The 20,460-nt window shown below is 32.2% G+C and overlaps 1 protein-coding gene across 1 annotated transcript in view; it reads right to left on the bottom strand.

The window, feature by feature from the left end:
- Positions 1-649: 649 nt before the first annotated feature.
- Positions 650-20,460, bottom strand: part of LOC114871252 (zwei Ig domain protein zig-8) — a 219,763-nt gene continuing 199,952 nt past the window's right edge. Inside the window, exon 6 of the mRNA XM_029176926.2 lies at positions 650-1,133. Within this exon, the coding sequence (XP_029032759.1) occupies positions 1,030-1,133 (104 nt within the window). The 3' untranslated portion in view covers positions 650-1,029. The remainder of the gene's footprint in view (positions 1,134-20,460) is intronic.

Here is a 20,460-nt window from a genome sequence, read left to right on the forward strand (position 1 = left end):
TTCTTGCACCAAGATAGAGTGTGCTTAAAAAAGTTCCATCGTTGTTCGTTGATTCGTGCAATTGAATTTTCTCTTGTGCGTTGAAGAAGCTTTCTTTAATTTTAACTGAGCTAATATTGATTCAATTGTTTGCGGATAATAATCAATTTTATAAAAATTTTACCACGAACGAAAATAATTATTTGTTACAAGATTGAACAATAAATTGAACTTGATTGAAATTAAATTACAGCTTCTTTTGAAACCATTTCTATACACACATCTGAAATATCAATTTTCATTTCAATTTTCATCGCTAAAACTCTGAAATTCTATACACACATTTTGATTAAGAAATGAAACTTCCCAAGTGCGATAGTATAAATATAAAAAACATGAAAACAATTAAAGTAAGGAAACCTTTCACGGGACCAAATATGATACTCTATCATCAACAATTTTTGATTGAAAAAGATGCTAAAGATTTAATCCTTTTTATTTGATTATTATTAAATTTTATATGAACTTTCTCAAATTTATTAAATGAATTTCAATTATTTTTAATAAAACACGAAGGACTGATTAGAGTTTAAACTATTATTGAAAAACTGACCTTAGGGCTATAGTACTGCTTCAAAACAATCAAAAGAAAGTCTTCCACCTAATAAAACAAAAAGCTTCGTTAATTCACGTTACCATAAATTTCCACTAAAAAGAGAAAAAAATGGTTAATGACGATTCCTCCGAATCAGAAAATTAAAAGAAAGAGAAAAAGAACTTGCCAATCAGCTTTATCGTTCATCGCACGGTACAAGAAAGCTTCTTCGTCGATGATTGCTCGTTCAGCCGTCAATTGAATTTCGATCAAGGTACAAACAGGGAATGGGGGTGACTACGTCTTATTGTGTCCAACGATCCATCGAATTTCACTTAATGCTCGGTAAGATTCATCATGTGCGAGAAGAAAGCTCCTCACACGTGAATTCACACACATGTTCATTCACACACACATGTGTACATGCCACGCACAGACACGTACGAGAACACACATTATCTCAATTGACCCAAAAAGAAGGCGAGCATTAGGAGGACCGTCTTCGATGTTGGCGAGCCTGCTGCCGTGTTCCCGTGCTGCATTGCGGCTGGATGCTCTCCTGAAACAAAAACAATAAGTCCTGGATTAGTGCCTGCTCTACACTTCCGGTTCCACTTCCACAATTACCTTTTTTCAAGCTTTAGTTGAATGAAATACTTGGCTTTCTTTCCTTTCACTTTTATATTGAATTATTAGAAATTTTTATTATACGATAATTAGGTGCTAATTTCTTAATTACTTAAATTGATTACCAGGCAGAACTTTAATTTTTTTACTTTTAAATTGCCAGGTATTACATTTTTATTCTAAACAAATTTATCTATTATTTTTCTAATATTTAATTCAATTTATTATTTATAATTCCAATTAGGTAAGTCAAAGAATTTCTAATTAAGAATTCAATCTAATTAAAAATAAGAGTACTATCAATCATTGCAGTGTCATAATTCGTAAAGAATATCTTATTCATATTATATTAATATGAACTGTACTGTATTATATATGATACAATTACAAATTAGGTCGGCATAAACTTATGACCGGAAGCGTATAGATAGTGTCATAGAGAAATTGTCGTCGGATCAGCAACGTCAAAGCTGTATCGCATTGGGAATTAAGATGCGCTACTGTCTGTCAATCATATAGGATGAAAGGCCCCTTTAAACGGCCGCGACAGAACAGAAATTAGAGCATCGATTAGACGGTCAATTATGAAATTGCATTTGGTGGACATCATACGAGTAATTCGACGCTTTCAGCCAGTATACCCGCGTGCCGGGAATGTGGATCGTTACGAGTGCGCGTTTTGTCCAAAATATAATTAATTAATGCTGATAATTAGAAGCATTTGGTAGCCGGCTCACGTAACTTCCCTGACGTAATTAAATATTTTGTTATCAGTAGATTGCGGATGTTTATACATTTATATCACACTGGAGTAATGGAAACAATTTATAAAGCAACACGATGGTCATAAGAACACGAAAGACATAAAAGAATTGTTCAATAGGACTTATGATACACCAAATTAAAGATTATGGATTAATAAAAATAACCACATAAGCATTTCTTTAACATTTTTGATACAAAATGGTTAAATCTTTATTTAAACATTACATAGTGCTAAATTGCAAAATGCTTGATTCGTTATGGCAGCTACTTTGGATTAAGATTATCAATGAAATATTTATATAGTCATTTTTAATAAATTTTAAGCTTTCAAATGATATATCATAAGCGGTATTCTGAAATACTTTTATGTCATGAAATTCAGTCAGATTTTCCATGTTTCAAAACCTAACGTCATCCAAAATTATGAGTCTGAAAAAATATATCAATATTATCCACATCTTTTTTAAACGAAAAATAGGTAGCTGACATTCGAAACGGAAGTTAGCATGCACATTCGACGAATCTACGGGACAGTTTTTTACCATCAAAAATCAGGTTCCTTTTTCCGACAGTGCAAATGAGTTACGGATCCGTTTCGAAGTGTAATTAACACGAGCAAAGTGCACGAATTCATCTCTTTTCCATGCTCGATGGATGCACTGGACACCGCGAAAAAATAAATATTCAAATATGCATAACAGCCACGGATGGAGAATTTTCGTCCACATTTTAAACTAGTCCAACTTTAGCTTTATTTTTTTAATTCCTTTGACTTTGTATTTCAGAGTCAATTAAATTTTAATTCTGGGATTTAAACGTAATTGAACGTTGAAGCAATGAAATGTTAACTACAAAAATTGGTTGCATTTAGAATTGAAGATAATATTATTGCGTTTATTATTTAAAATAACATATACAAGATACATACTTGCAATAATGAATTACTATCACTTTTAATATTTCAATAATATATCATAAAAATAGCACTATGCTATATTTGATATTTAAAATAAAAATTATAAAATAAAATACAAGATAGTTGCAATGATTAATTGCCACTACTTTTGAATTGAAAAAAATTGATTAAAATCGTCGGTGTAATTGCTTTTGCTATTTCGAAAAATTTGAAATGCAAAGTACGATGCGAGGATAAAAGCAAAAATAGAATAATTTTCTTCCTTTCTATTCGATTTACGAAATTTCAGTGTAATTTTGTACACGACCGTCGTCTCGCGGCGCGTTCACCTTTTTGATTTATTATTTGGCTGCGTTGCTTTTTGATTTATCGCGTCCCATGGGATATCCAGCTTGTTTTTTCACCGGGCGTGAAATAAAATTTCTCGTGTAGGTATATTCGGGCGCGGGGGTCAAGGGTTGCTTTCGCTACTAATTTCACCATGGCGTACACCTTACTTGCAGTTGCACATCACGCGCTATACGATTTACGTGACGCGACGGGGCTCGTGACGAGCTGTTCCACCACTACGAAACACGGTACATCCCTTATGCAGTAATTTCGTCTGCAAAATCTCGTGGGTAGCCTATTGAGACTACTGATTTACAAGCAACCTCTGAATAAAGTGCCTTAAATGAAGTATGAAAGATTGCCTTTTAGGAGTAGCAATCAGAAATCCATTGTTTCTTTAATAAGTTAACTATCCACGTTGACTATCTATATTTTGAAATTTGTCATTTAACAAGCAACAATCTAACCGATTTAGCTTAATTAAATATTCCTTCAGACTGAATGCAATTAATTTCTGAGATTACACATTCGTAGCTGAAGAATTATATTCACGGTTACTTATACAAACTTATTAATTAGCCATATTACGAACAACGATATTGTGCATAATGAAATGTTAATGATATTTTAGAAGCATAGTTATTAAAGGTAATAGGATAATAACAGAGGATAAAGTGAATTTTAATAATACAAGGGTTATGTGTTTAAACGGTAACATTTTTCCTGAATATTTAATTAACACGCCACGTTGAGGATTTCTGAAGAGCTATGAACACATAATTGTTTTAAATCCGTATTTAAACTTGTGCGCTTATTAATTTTTCACTCTGATGTTTTATGCTCAGTCCAGTGAAATTTCAACTGTATAATTTGTACTTTAAAGAGAATAAAGTATTTTACAATTATTCATCTAACTATTTTTTATCTTTAAAATCAAATTTTTTTTTGTGCACTTAGACAGAGCAATTATAAATAAAAGAGTATCTAATTTCCTTTAATTAAAGTGACTGCAATTTAATTTTTCCTGACAAAGAATCGAATTAATTCGCATCCTTTGTAGAGGCTAAAACTGTTAGCAACTCGCTAAAGACAATTATCCAGTGTTCCTTGACCACTCTAATCGCATTTATAAGCGGAAAAAAGGTAAAACGATAAAGGCAAAGAGACTGGGAAAAATAGTTGAGAGTAAAGAGAGTCAAGTACACAGATAAGCGGAGTAACAGCCAGATAGGGTGAGAATAAAAGAAGGAAAGGGGATGATATATACGGGGAGTAACGAGCGATAAGGAATACAGCGTACAAAATTGTCTATAATTTAGGATAGTTTTCTTTTATTTAACATTTACTATGATTTACTGTTTTACTATGATTAGATTTTATTTTTGCTATAACTTTTGTTTAACTTAGAATGTTCTCTCATATTTTTATCCAAATGAAGAGGAATTATTATTAGTTTTAGGGTTACATTCTATATTTTTAAAATAATTTGTACTTCATTTTATGAAATATAATTGATTAACAAAATACATCTACCTAAATTATTATAATTTTCCATTGATTTAATCATATTAGAAAAATCTTTTAATTTTGTTACCATTATATAAAGCCTTTACTAAATAGTTGAAATCCATGCCAGAATCACCGAGGCGAAGTTGAATCACCTTGAAATTCAAGATGCTTGTTGCACCCATGAAAGCAACACCTACACTAAGGTACATTGTAATAACGAGGTAGATTTCAACAACAGTTCCTTGTTATAACTATACAGGAACATAACAGGTTTCAGGGTGGAAGCTACTTGATGGATTTCTACCGTAAATTAACTGCTACTGACATTAACCAATACCACTAAAAAATTTGTAATTAAAATAATTATTCAACCCTCGAATGGCGAACCATCTGAAATTTTAATTAAAATTTGGATTGCATATTATTTTCATTTTTTAAATTTTACACTGTGCCTATAAAAATGACTTTTCCAATATATCTTCACATTTCTTTATTACAAATGTACCTAAATTTTTAAAATAAAATTCTACTTTAAAACCTATAATTACTAAATATTTCCAAAATTCGGAATGGACATTCTCATTTTACCCTTCATTATTCAATCAACATCTATTGATCTAAATAGGTGAAAGTAGAGCAGAAAATTGTCTACATGAACCAGAAACTTCCAAGAAGGAAAAGAAATTATTTTTAGAGTCCCATTGACCAACAAAGGCAAAGAATTTCCACGAAAGGCAACAGTTTCGACGCGCAAGAACCGTGCATTCTTCGCTCGTTATTCACTTTAATTAACCGTGATTCATCAGGAAGCATACAGTTGGTAGGGGGACAAATCTTTCGCGAAGCGGATCTAGCTCGAAAACGAAGGTAGCAGGCCGATTCGTCTTCATTAATTACTCGCGTCGGGACGCGGCCTTTGAAGCTGCGGTTGCTGCATTACTTCCGTGGATGCATCAAACCTCGTGACTCGTTGGCTGTCACGTTTCACGGTTAAATTAATTCGAGCGGTATCAGCAACTTCCTGTCGAAGGCCAGCCGGAAATGAAGCGTTTCTAAGCGACTGGACGCTTTACTGTTAACTATCATCGACCGAGAGGAAGATAATTAAAATAAGAGAATTTCATTTCAAGACGCGTTTTCAAATATTTTCTAATGCTTCAAATTTAAGGATATTTTAACAATAATAAATTGTTTTAATCTTTTAATATTAAAATTTGCTTTTTAAAATAAATTTCAATAAAATTCCATAGTAGAAATCCCCCCGACCTCTTGGACAATTGATCCCAGCTCGCTAATTATACCAGCCGGAAGATTACAAGGCTCTCAAACGAGCCATGGAGGAAGTTGGAAACACCGGAAATTCGGTGGTTTTCAAACGAGCTCTTCTGCTACTTCAGTCTCGATCGTGTCGCATCATTTCAAAGACACTTTGCGACAGCTTCCCTCGTTCACTTTTCATTCACCGTCTTTGGTACACAGTTTAATGGTACTTCGTGGTCATTGAATGATGTCACGAAAGCTTAATTCCTAACTGAATGTCCCCATTGAACGGAGTTGATGAGAATTTCCCTCATTCAAAGTTTTACTTGCTTGCAGAGGTTGTTTTGAATGATAATTCTACGGTTTGCCATGTAGAAGTTTGATGGCGAACTACTAAATGAAATCACTCAGTCGATGTTACATTCACTTAAAATTTCAATCGATCAAATAAAAAGAAATATTTAAAAAATCAGTAAATTTATTACTCTGTTAATATAATTAATAATTAATTGTAATTCGCTTTTCTAGTCAACTTTTATTTAGTATTTATTATTCTGGTTAATTAAATGATATACCATGAATCGAAAAGGAATTTAATGACACAATTTTGCAAGCACCTAAAAACGATTATTTCCCAAACAATTTCAAAGGGTGGCCGAAAACACTTCTCAGACAATTTCTGAAGTGAACTCCAAGCTGGTCGCCCAGTGTCCTTTTCCCTGAAACATCGGTTAAAACTTTCCTCACTGATGGCGAACGGTATCAAATGGTTGGTAAGAACGCAAGACTCGCTGAACATGGAGCAATTACCGACAAATATTCATTTCCTTCGTGGAATTTCAACGGTTTAAGAGCGTCGAGCGAATTGAAATCTGTGAATTCGTCGACTCATTCCAGCTTGCACGAATCAACGCCTCCTGGCCACGGTTTAGAATGCTTTTAACACGATGCAGCTGTTGTTGGAAGGCAACGACCATGAAAGGGCACTGTTTTATATGGTGCTTTCGAATTAATGGAAATTTTTTTTCAACGATTGACGCAGTATTAAAAGTATCAGAAATAAATTTTATGGCATGAAATGCAGGAGAAGGATATGCTAATTTTATATAAAATTCGTAAAATTTTTCCTTCTAAAGACTCGATATACTAAGTTTAGAACAAACTTGTTTTATACTTAATATAATATTAAATAATTAAACCAATCAAAGATATAAAAAAAATAATAATGAGTAATTTTTAATTATCATATTAAGAAATTAGAAATATTAATACAATAATCATTCAGTATAATATTTTCAACAATTTTTCTATTTCTTTAATTTAAAATTTTATTTCCTTTATTTTTCGTTACAGAATTTAGTAATTTAATTTCGTATAAATCCAAATCAATTCTGTTTGATATATTTAATTTAGTATGACACTAAACTGTCACAATTTATTGCGTTAAACACTTTCATCAGAATCAAATTACCATTCACATTTTAAGTGCGAATCGATCATTTCAAATGAACCTCGTTTCTATTTTAATTGTTTCAATTACTGACAAATGCATTTCTATTAAGTGCAAACACTTTGCAGCTGCTTTCAAAATTAATTTGATTTAATAATTTCAGTGCAAGAAACCTATTAGATTCCGGGCAAAAATTCTATTTCTAATCTGTGTTCTTTCAAAATAAAATTAAATATACTTTTACAATAATGTAAATTAATTTTAAAAATTAACTAAATTTTTAGAAACACTAACCTTGTAGTTGATGTGACAATAAACCCTAAATAAAAAAAAATATTCATAAAATAAACAGAAGAAACATTAAAATTTATTTTTAATCTTTCATATAATTTTGAATGAAATATTGAATTTTCCGTGCTTATTATATAATTCCTTTTCATGTGGCTGACATATTTATCATTCCGTTTATCTAAAACGAGCTATGACACAATTTAAACGTTGAAATTTCACTGGAATGCTTAAAACAGTCGTGCTAGTTCATCGTTGTTTGCTGTTTGCCACGGTTTTCTTTCATTTTCCTAATTAAATCATATTTAGGTTACTATAATGTGGGTCACCTCCCAAGGGGACGCTCTGAGGCAACTTTTATCGAAGTTTCATTGTTTCTGAATTATTTCATCTAACAATCGAATCGTCTGCTATTTATACAACTAGCCAACAAAATAGAAAATAGAAATGGAATTATACTACTGTAACCAGATCGAAAATTCAATGCTTTTTGAGTTAAAATCCCCCTAACATAAAAGTGTGAACCCTTTGATGTTTGACAAGTTCTTTTTTGAAGGATATTTAAAGGATTTTTTATTTAAAATTTAATTGCAGAACATCAATATTTGAATGAGATGAATGGTGCACAGAAATATAAAAAAAAGGGATGGGTGAAAAAATGATGGAAATTTTTCTCTTTTATACTGTTTCCCTTTTGATATAGATTTATTTAGTTTTTTTTAGAGTGACTATAAAAAGAACTATTTAAAACTTCACAGAACCTCCAGTCAAAAAATTCTATTTGTATACGAATTCTTTCCAAAGAGTCGATTTGGAAACGTAATTTGGAAAATTAATGGAAATAAAAAAAAATTCTACAGAGACGATATATTTTGTTTAATATTTAACACCATTAATTTTACATTAGAAGACCAAGCATGAAGCATAAAAAACTTTCAAGCATAAAGCAATTTGAAATTCAAATTAATGTCTTCCCTGTTGTATTTCTAAAGAATTTTTAAAATTCTCGCGAAGAAGTAATTTTATTATAAAATCACAAATTTAATATTAAATAAAAAATAGATTTTTTCAATTTAATCATTTAAACTTCAAAATGTTCTAAAACAATTATAGTTGTGTAAATTAAATACTTCATAACGTGACAAAAATGAAGAAGTTGAACGAATGAAATTTCACCACCTTCATCCAAAACACGTCAGCAAGGTAACAACATAGCTTTCGTTGGATCCATGATCCATTTCCAAGAAACATTCTTTTAACTTCACAGGACTTTAATGTCTCTTCAAGCACAGAGAAGAAGAAAAAACACGAAGAAGAGAAAAGAGAGAAACATGTGGTCGGATACAACTACGAGGATTCGTAGAAGCTTCCTGTAAGATGAGATGATTTCCTTCGAGACCAGATTTCTTAAACCCTTTGTTATTGTCTTCATTTTTATTCTTCGTCTGTCCTTCTGTACAACGACAACCAAAGGGTAGCTCCCTTGCATTTTTTACCAAGACATTCGGTTTCACACCGAGATGAGCAAAGCTAAAAATACCCCTTCCTTTTTTTTTCAGCTCAGCTTCTCTTCTTGGATTAAAAAAAAAGCTAACACCTTACGCCCCAATAAATTACTGTTTGCCTGTGAAAATTTTTTCCAAACTTATTTAGATGAAAAGCACTGCAAGCGTGTGTTAATTTTATCCAAGGTAGTTCTAAAGGTAAAGCTTCAATTCAAGAAATTTTATTTTTATTCAAAAAATGTTTAAACTCGAAAAAGAAAATTCTAATTATATCATAATAATTGCACTTATGTTTCAAAACTATAGTAACACTTTTCTATCAGTTAATAATTTTTCATTTATTATAAATTATTAATCTTTCTACTGAGTGAAAAGATACAAGTTAAATATCAGAATTATTGAAATAGTAATTCTGCAACAGATTTAATTGCAATCTTTCCCATATTTACTTCTGCACACAAAGTTTATTAAACATTTAATAATGTACAAAATACTGTTAAATAAATATCACTTCTTTTAGTCAAATAAAATCAATTCCTTCCTTTAAATGCCAATCATAATTGGAATCTCGTAACCCAATATAAAACCAAACGTTTCAATTGTCAATCTACAAACGTTTTACGAGTAATAAATGTATTTAAATGAATATATAACTTCTCGTATATTTTCCACGATATTCGATTGGAAAATCATTCAATTCTATCGGTTCGATCAGTAAAAGGAATGTAATATACCAAACGGGTGCAAACGCGCTTTCTGTAATAAATCGGTTCAATCAAACACGTGCATGCTTTATCAAGAGAAATCTATTTTCACGCTGTTATCAATTGGATGCTTTTTAATTCAAGCTGTTTGAATTAAACTAAAATTGTCAATTTCTCACGCACAAAAATCAAAAATTTCTTTTCATAGATTTTTCGGACGATTGTTTCATACGGACTATTGTAATCAATCGAACGTCACGGTAAGAAATGAAATATTATAACGCTTCCACGGATGGTAAACACATTCGCGTCGGTATTTGTACAAGGACAGACTGATGTCGAGTGCATCCACACACTTTTCGCAAATATTGAACGAACGTGTGCATCGCGCCTACGCGATTCGACCGAATCAACAACGCCTTATGAAAATCGTGTTCCATCGCGAATCGTGGAAAAAGCACACGAATAGGGTAAATAAATAACGTACGTTTGAGGAACGGATCATTAACTTGCCCCTTCAAATATAATACAAATATTCGTCTTTTTGATTTTTATTAACATTTTTTTTAAATATGTATCACTTAAGAGACAGATTTGGAATGACTAAAAATATTATTTTAATTTAACTGGGCATATTATCGTAAATGTTTATGAATATTTATTGTAAATTTGTATTAATATTAAAAATATATTGATTTACGTTACACCATGCCATCAGAATTTTAAATACGTTAATCTGTTCCATTATACATTCAATGATATTTACAAATACATATCGATAACCCAAGGGTTTATTTGTTTAACATAGGTGTAATTTAAATTTATTTAAAACTTTGAATTTGTATATGAAATGAAAATAAAATATTCAATCCATAAATTCTTTCCCTATAATTAGAATATTTAAATAGATTTCATATTTCCTGATTCATTTTCTCTTCACTGAACAAATAAATTCCAAGCCATTATTTCTTCAACTAAGGAACTTCCACAGAAAGGAAAGCTTCTTCATACTCGATGGAGAGCTTCTGTTCCGATAAAAAATTCATCAAATCAAATACATTTCATTCTGTCCCGAAAAAAAGAGAAACAAAACGAGAAGAAAGGAACGGTCGACCGTATTCAATCAGTTCCACCTTCAATTTCCACAACTCATTTCCACATAATTTATGAAAAACTGCAATGCATTCGCGGTTGGAGAATACGGAAACAAAGGAAAGAAAGGAGAAATAACGAACTCGACCTCTGCCCCCTATTCCTATCTAAATCGAACAGAAATGAATCCCTTTGGAGTCTTGCGAATGAAAAGAGCAACGAAGACGTTCAATTTGCATATGTCACAATAAAAACTGCAAAATTTATAAAACATACATTTAACAGTCAATTAATACAAAAGTATTTATTCTATTAATTATTAACCATCGGATTATACTGTTCTCTTAAAAATTATTCTCCCAATATATGTACATACGAAAGCCTTTCATTAAAAGATTTAATTTTAGGTTAAAAAGTTAAAACCTTTGCATATGTTATATAAGTTTGGATCATTAAATTAAATATAGAAATGTCTATTATTTCTGGTAATTATATTTGTTAATTATTAATACCCTAAAATGAGAAATAAAAATGTTGAGATATCACAACTGTACAAAAATTATTTTCATTCAATTTATGAATTTTTCCTGATTTTTCCTGTAATTTACAGTAATGGAATTTGAGAGTAGATTGATAAAAATGTAAAAAAAAAATGTATCAATCATTCATGTTCCTGTTTAATGGACATCGTGTTTATACAGTAAGTCAGCTAGGGTTTTAATAGAAATGAAAATGATCCATGATCGTAGCAAACACAGATCTATCATATCTGTCCTATGAAACTGGATGACCCAGGAATTATAAACGTCCTGGTCGATTCTCGCATTACCATGTTGAAATGAAACGAAAATTGTGCTGAAACAGCGAAACAGTCGATTGAATCGCGGTTTGATGAATCGAATCGCGATTACGCTCGTACTAATTGCGAGTAACAACGGCGTTCTCTTAATTGCTGTGATTACCTATCGAGCTTGATAAACCCTCGAGGCGTTCCAGAAGATGGAAATATACCTTTTAAGAATAATTTAAAATAAAGTACATGGTGTGAAAATAATTTTCAAACACTACACTCAACCTATAATAATTTTCAGTAAAATGGAAAATTTTGACAGGTATTTTATCATTTGCTTTTACAAACATAGAAAAGTTGGATTAAGTAATTATTGTTGAAAAGTATAGTGTTTCTGAAGTTAGAATCAATCTAATCACGGAAATGGTTTCAAATGTATTATACGAACCAAAGAAAGACAAACTTCAGAAATCACTGTGTTTGCTTTCTTAGAATCTCCTGTCTCTGAAGTGCACCGAAGAAACCAGAGATCCATATCTATAATTCTGACCTACCATGCATTATCAAAGAAGATATTGCTGTTAAGTTGCAAGCTTCTCATAAAATAGTACCAAGAAAGAGGTCAGTGAAGATCATTACCAGAAGTCGAGGAGAAACCGATCAATTCGGTCGAAAGGGTAGCTATTGTTCGATGGAAAACTAATATCCGGCATTATCGAACGACATACCCACCGAGTTGTCGCTTTATTTATTTTTACTTTCGGCCAGAAGCTGATTACTTTTCCGATATTTACCTCGGTTATTCACTATTAATCACCGTTCAATGATTTCCTATGCGAGCAACATTTTCCTATTTCCCTTTGATTATTCAGAACAGGGAGTAAATATAGACCAGCCCCCTCACCATTTTAACGTTGAAAAATTTTAATATTCTAAGACTTTTAGATTCTAAAATTCTAAAATTCCCAAATTCTCAAATTCAAAAATACATACTGCAATTCTAAGATTCTCAAATCCCCAAATTCTAAAATTCTAAAATTTCAAAATTCTAGGATTCTAAAATGCAAAAGAATTTATCTACGACTTTTAATTGAAATGTTTTATGTTACACTTTATGATACCTGGTAAATTTTCACACTAGGAATCGTACACGTGTACATGTATGTACAAGGGGTCACGATTATCCCTGTAAAGACGTCTACGTATATTTATGATCGAATTAACCCACGGAAATACCAAGTGCACCGACATAAATGTGCTCGTATAAATACATGACGACGGTTGCGTTTATATATAAAATCGCCCCCTGGCAGAAGCCAAGTTTTGTAAGGGTAGACAGCATTTCAATTTATGGATTTCGCCATGGTAGACGATGGTTAGGTGAGATCCTGGGACATTCGAAAGCTATCGATTCCAACAGACGTCTTGCTGAATTCGTACAACTGGCGTTTGATCTTCTAGCCAATTCAATTTTATGGGAAATATAGAAAGTTGTCAAATCTTCACATTATCATTAGTGAATTTAGGATTCTTTTCGCAAATGGACTGAGAATTATTTTTCAATGAGAAATTGGAAACTTTCGTTTTAGATATTGATTCGTTAGAAAATAATTTCGTTTTAAAAAAAGACAAAGAAATATTGAATATAAAGAGGCAACAACAGTGAATAGACTACAGTCAATAGGAGCCGAGATACCGGAAATTAAGTTGGTCGACGAATTATGCAAATGGTAAATGATCGGCAAGTCGAAGAAGCGGGTATTATCGTTTCTCGATCAGACACCAGCACCAAAGACCGATCCGCGTTATTTAAAATTGAAATTGAACGTCCCCGAGCTTTTAATTAATGCAACGCGTGAACGCGGCCTTGGTCCGTTTCTCTTCTCACTTTTTGCCAATTAAATTTCGCCATCGACGTTTCCAACGATATTTCATTGTCTCTTTCTTTCTTTTCGCGCCTACTGCGTCCAATTAATACGTATTCGCTTAATTATTCCGTTACAAGAATACGATTGGAATTTGGAACGAGTGATTTGATCAAGATACAAGGACCTCCCATAATAAGTGTTCAATAGCATTTAAATTGAGAATGAAGAAAAAGGCGTAATTAACGCATGAAATGTATGATACACAAATCAGTGATTAATTACACACGAGCCCTTCAAACGTCAAAGAAATTAATTGATTTGGCGAATGAACAGTGGTCTTATTAAAAATAAAATGGAAAATTGTTATTAGCCCTCTCTGGTAAATTTTCTTCATTTAAATATTTAATAAATAATTTTAATTTTTCTATTTCTGATGCAATTATATTATTTTTTGAACAGTAATAAAGAAAATTTCCAGGGTTAACAAATTCATTCCATTTTAATAAGCATCACTGTCTCTCAAGATCTAATTAGTGTCTTTAAACTTTTCTTAAATCTTTCAATTAATATCCTCGTTCTTTTACACTCTTCCAATTAATACTTTCGCAACTTTTTCTTATTAATATCCTTCGCATGCTTTCCTGAGTTTCCTCGTTAAATGAAAATTTCAACAGCTCGAAAAGACTCCTTTCCTAAGAATCGACGTACGTGTTCCTTTGCAAAAATTGTTCATTATCAGTTGAACATGAAAGTAACTTTTAAGAGCCGAGTGATTAGAACAAAATAATAAAAAATAGTCTTTTTACACATATACAACACTACAAGTGTACAATCTTTCCATTCTTTTTAATTAAAATTGCCTGATGTATCCTGTATTAGAACAGAAACTGAGGTTCTCAAACTGAAAAATTCCATGTAATAAAGAAAAATTTCTCACAATCTCACGGAAAGATGGAAAAACGAGCCTTCTTAATTCAAATCAAAGGGTTTGGACCTTTCGCAGGACCTTGGTCAGCGAAGTGCGAGACGAACGTTTACGTTTCCCCGTGTACGTGCTTCGCGTGCCGCTTGTCTATTTGCTCCTGATTTGATTTCGATACCCTGGTGCGATTCACTCAAGGGAATCGCGGAAAAATCTGCGAGGGCGAAATTTTCCAAGCCGACCTTCGAATCACGCGAGGTCCCTTTGGTACCGTCTCCACGGAATCGGTTGATCGAATATCGAAATCCTTTCTGTTTCCATCGAACTAACCCCGCCACGATATTAGTTTCTGTTTGTCCAACAAGATTTTACGAGCAATTCCAAATATAATACAAATAATTAAACCATATGAAAAGAAAAGAAAACTCTGAACGTCAATAAAGCTACGCTATAATTGGAAATAGTGTATTAAAGCGTTAAATCAAAAAGAAATCTAGCATTAAAATTTAGGTAAATAAAAAATGGAAGCAATAAAACAGCTCTGAATATTATTAAAATCACTAATAATGTAAAATAAAATTTTAAGTGGATTTCCTCATACGTCTGACAAGCATTGATGTTTCTACTGTGGGAATCTATAATAACTCTCAGACGGCGGACCATGGCGAGAGTCCTAATTTTAATTGAATTTTAAACTTGATTTTTAAAATTATTTTAGATTCTATTATTAATTATTCTAGATTCTGCTATTTTATTTTATTTATTTTTAATGTTCCGGAGCATTCTTTATAATCTAACTAAATACAATATCATCGTTATTTCAATCCTGTTAAATTTTTAAAGACAGAATTTAAATACTGTACAGAACAATTTCACTTTTTCACTAATTAAGATTTCACGTTACTTACTTTACTTGCATTCCATATCGAACAGACATTTCATCGATTTCCCACGAGAGTTTCATTCCAATCTATATGTTCGATCAAAAAACTACATGAAAGATATTCCGATACCAAACGGATTATATTGAACCCTGATTACAAATACTTTTATAACTATGAACATTAAAATTATTATAACCACCGATGTAAATTATTAAATCAAAAAATTCGAAAACTTACAATCAGTAAAAATATATGACACTGAAAAACTAAATATTTGTTGAATCTATCAATATAAAATTAATAAAAATTTAATATAATCTTCAGGCTTAAAATAAAATTAAGCAAGCAAAAGTAGATGACGTTCAAAATTTAAATATTTTCTGAATATATAAATATAAAATTCATGGAAATTTTGATATCATAGGTTTCTCTCCGAACTAATAAATGTTATTTATCCGAATTTTGCAAACTGCAGGAAAGCAAACGGTATATAAATATTGAAAGGTTCAATCGGATCTGCAGGGAAACAGGATGGATCGTTATGTTTCCATTTAACATTCATCAATTTTGATGGATAACTTGGTGACAGTAATCTGTTGCGCTTTACTGCTCTGCAATAAAATTGCTTTCGATTCATCTTGTTTTATATACTTCCCAGCTGGTCGTTACTTCGAACATAAAAAACTTGATATCCAAATGTGACAGCTATTTCAAAGTTTTCCCAACAAACTTTACTATCATCATCACTATTATTTTATTAACACCGGTATAAACTACTCTATATTAATTCTATTCTATATTTATCCCCCCCTAAATATTTATATTTGCAAAACAGTGCTACACACACACACACACACACACACAAATATAATAATAATAAGCTGAAATATCATGAGTTCCAGTTTTATAAAATTACCAAGGGTTTTTTTCTATGTTACGTACTGGTTTCATTATCTCGTTCTTTTCTTACAAAAACGAATCCCAAGATTCCCGTATTCTGTTTCAGGTGTCTAAAGCAACGGCGGTTGTTTCAGCGGGGCCAGAAGAAGCTTCACCATGCTTTCGAGATATCGAGTGTTTTGAGTACTTCTTCGGTATTGGATATCCAGAAGAACTTTCATACATACATACATACACAAGAAGTATCGAATTACCAAGTATCTTCGGGACACCTTCGGTTGCTGCGTTCGATTACCATAGAAATGCGTCGGAAAAATCGTATCTAATGCGAGTATGCATTTTCCAGAAATGCGCATAATGTCAGCCGCATGCATTTACATTTATTGTGCTCGTTGTTTCCCTTTGCTTTTGACATCTTCGCCATACGGATCGAAAGAACGGACTCGATATCAAAATTCAGATGGCGTCAAACCAAACGTGTATTGTTTCGTTGAGTTTCTTTAGTTCGAAATGAAAATATTGATAAATAAATAGGACTTGTAATACATTAAATTAAAGCTTAAAGTTTGCTGAACATGATTATATAAACCGCCTGTCAATATTTTTAACCCAAGATGCGTGGTTATGGATCGCAACGGACAATCTCAAGTATTCAATTTCAAAACGTGAAAAGTCTAAGATGATTTCATGACATAAAAGTGTCACAAAATAGCACTTGTGATATGTCAATTTAAAGCTTAAAATTGACTGAATATGGTGGTATAAATGCTTCATCAATATTTTAAATTCAAAATGACTAATTACTCGTTAGAGTAAGGTAAGGATCTTTAAGTTCACAAAAGCCCAAACTTGTTTACAGATTAAAGATCGAATCGTATCGACAGTTTTAATCACGTTCATCCCGATATCTAATATAAGTAGCGAGATGCTGTTCGCAGAATCAGCTCGAACGTTGCCGGAAGTGGCTCGTGAGTGAAGAAGAGGAGGTGGATGGATGGTGGTATAAGGTAAGGGACGAGTGGTCGTGGTCGTGGCTATGGTGGTATGTGGCCTATCTAAGGGTTAAAGGTTACCAAGCGGATGTCTAAGTGACTTGCAAGGCTGCAAGGTTCGCGATCGTTGCTAATCTTGTTAACCCCTTCAGACCCCACCCTCTCTCTTTCGTTTTCCACTCACTCAACGGATAGCTAAATCGTCGATCTACCGGTTGGATAATTTTCTTTCAACTCGATTGAACATTCAATCGATCAAAAGCGTCCTTCGTGGTACATCATTCTTGATCTTTGATCGTTCAACAGAGATTGAAGGATTAAAAATTTCAAATAGTTCTGTGATTCAAAATCGGTTCCAAATTACACTTTTATAATTTAGTTTAATTTTGTCACATAGATAAATTCCAATGAAAACTCATTTTAATTAATTTAAATATGAAATATGAAAAAATGTGAAATGTTTAATTATCAAATATTAAACAAACTAAATCAATGCTCATATTTTCTATTGTCATTAGAAATCATAAAATCTCATGAAACGTGAGATATTTTCAAATGCCATAAAATAGAATGGAAGTCAAAGAACCATCAATAATCCTCTGATAGAACATACAGCTTTCAATCACCGATCCATCATCCATTCAGTGGTCACGTTGAAAATAAACCAATCTTACGGCTGATCTTGAAAAAAACAGGAAAATAACAAAAAAAAGGGGTCTACGCGATACGTGGATTCCTTTTTTTCGAGCTTCAACATTCTACATACTACGCGTCATTCTGAAAAGCACGCAGAGTCTAATTAATCTGTCAAATGCAGCCTAGCTCGGCTAGCAGACGCGTGAAATGTCAAAGAGCTTGTCAAATCTCACCGTTAGCGTCCCGTTACCAGCGTCGGGACGCTTTCATTGAAAAGTATGCGGAAAATGCGACCGGAATGTGTCGAAGGAAAACAAGCAAGATATCTGTTCCCTGGAACGGGCGTCAATCGGTAAACTTGGTGACATCATCCTCGTTTTTTTCCTTCTAAAATCAACGAACAGAAATGTAGGTCGTTCATTTCTTTTTCTTTCTTTTTTAATGTGTATTTGAAATTGAAATATTTTTTTAAGTGATACATATTTTATTTTATTAGTTGAAAAATGTTTTTAAGGGTTGAAAAGTTTCTTTAACATTTGTTAGATGATTATTTTTAGAAATAGGTAAACGAAATACTTAAATCGATGATGTAAAACCAGAGCGTGTAATTTTGCATATTTATAAATTCTGACGCGAACGCGGTAAAAGCCATCGTCAATCGAAATTGGAAAAAAATTCCAGCCTTCGGAAGAGTGGATCTGGTAATAATCGGAACAGCTCTAATTTATATTACCGTGTCACCTGTTTAACGAGCATCCAGACCTCAAGAGGGATTGTTTATCGATCAAATATTTGCTCCGATGTATAGTAAATGACACGGTTTCGTTTTGTAACTAAACACCGTATAGAATTCAAATCGTTAATTAATTTTCTCTATTTAACGAATTTCATGAACATAAAAAAATTAAATAAACAATTTGCTATTTACTAAGCAAAACTACTATAATTATTTTGACTAAGTAAGGTTCGAATCCTTTTTATAATTTAATATCTAATTGAATTTCATTAAAGTTTCATAAGTTCGTCATCAACATGTTTGCTTGGTATAATACGTACGGCAATATGAATGCAGTTTACATTGTGTGGTGCACGAGTCTCGAACAGACACAAGTTATCAGGGAACATCGGCTCCAATGTGCAACAAGGAAAGACAAACAAGATAGTTTGATGGCTCTACGATCGGTTCAGTTAACAATATGTCTTTGGTCAACGTCAAAGGGCTCGTTTGGGAAAGTTAATGAATCAGTATCTAATATCGTGCTTAATAGAAGATGAACGAAACTTATGGACGAGAACGTTCCTTACGGACAGAATTGATGAATTTGTTATTTAATCTTGAACTACAATACGGTAGTGAAATGCACAAGTCATCAGAATAATTGAAAAAGAACTACTTTAAGGTTCTATTGAAATTTTCGTGATTTTTAGCTATCTAATGCCTCAATAGGAAATTCCTGATTCTAATTCTTTATTTTTCCAATTCAGTAATTATTACTGTCATATAATATTATTCTTCTCAATATTATTTCCGAGGTTATATCAATTTTCGGGAATAAATCCCTGATTTAATTGTAAAACATTTTACTATGTCGATTTTTCTTGGAAAATACTCGTACGAGGTAATCGAAAATTCGTAACGAGCAACCGACAGGATTGCAATTTCACCATCTCGCAAATCGTTCTAGTTTTTACGTGGTCCATAAATGAGACGTTTAAATTTTTGAAACTCAACTTCGGAAAACTGTTCGCCACCTTTTTACACACTACTAAAAGCAAACTAACTTCCGGCAGGTAAAAACATTTCAGTTGCTTTCAGAGCTTTTTTCGCTTGGCCAACTTACCTCGAAACTTTCTAAAATTCACGCTTTTCAACAAATTTTACTGCTCTTTATTAATTATGGTATAACTGACAAAATGGTGCATTTCGTAATGAGAATAAAATTCTTTTTTATTAATTCTTAATTTTGTAAAATATTAATAGAAAATTTCCAATTCTAATTTTGTAATGTCCTAACTTCTAATTTTTTTAATTTTCAATTTTTCGAAATTTTCTTAATTTCCTAATTAGAATTTTCTAACTGTTGAAATTTCGATAATTCTTAATTTTCTTAATTGTCTGCTGATAAAGAGAATCCTGTTTTTCTATTAATTTTTCCAATTTCAATCCTTATTATTTCATCCACCAAATACAAAAAATTGAAGGGATTAGTGGTCTCATTCATTTACCATCATCAAACTACTATTTAACCCGTTCAATTCTACACACAGTTGGATTGATCTAAAAAGAATATCTATGATTGCACGTGCACAGGACGTGTTCCAATGCAGTGTGGAAGACTGACCGGAAGTCAGGATCCGGAAGTATAGACGAACGGAGAAAAGTACAGAGAGAGCTACTAGTTTCCTTCTATATCTAAAAGATTCGATGGTGGTTCGAGAAAGGAATCG

The sequence above is a fragment of the Osmia bicornis genome, chromosome 10 (genome assembly GCF_907164935.1).
Source record: "Osmia bicornis bicornis chromosome 10, iOsmBic2.1, whole genome shotgun sequence".
In the NCBI taxonomy this organism is placed as follows: domain Eukaryota; kingdom Metazoa; phylum Arthropoda; class Insecta; order Hymenoptera; family Megachilidae; genus Osmia; species Osmia bicornis.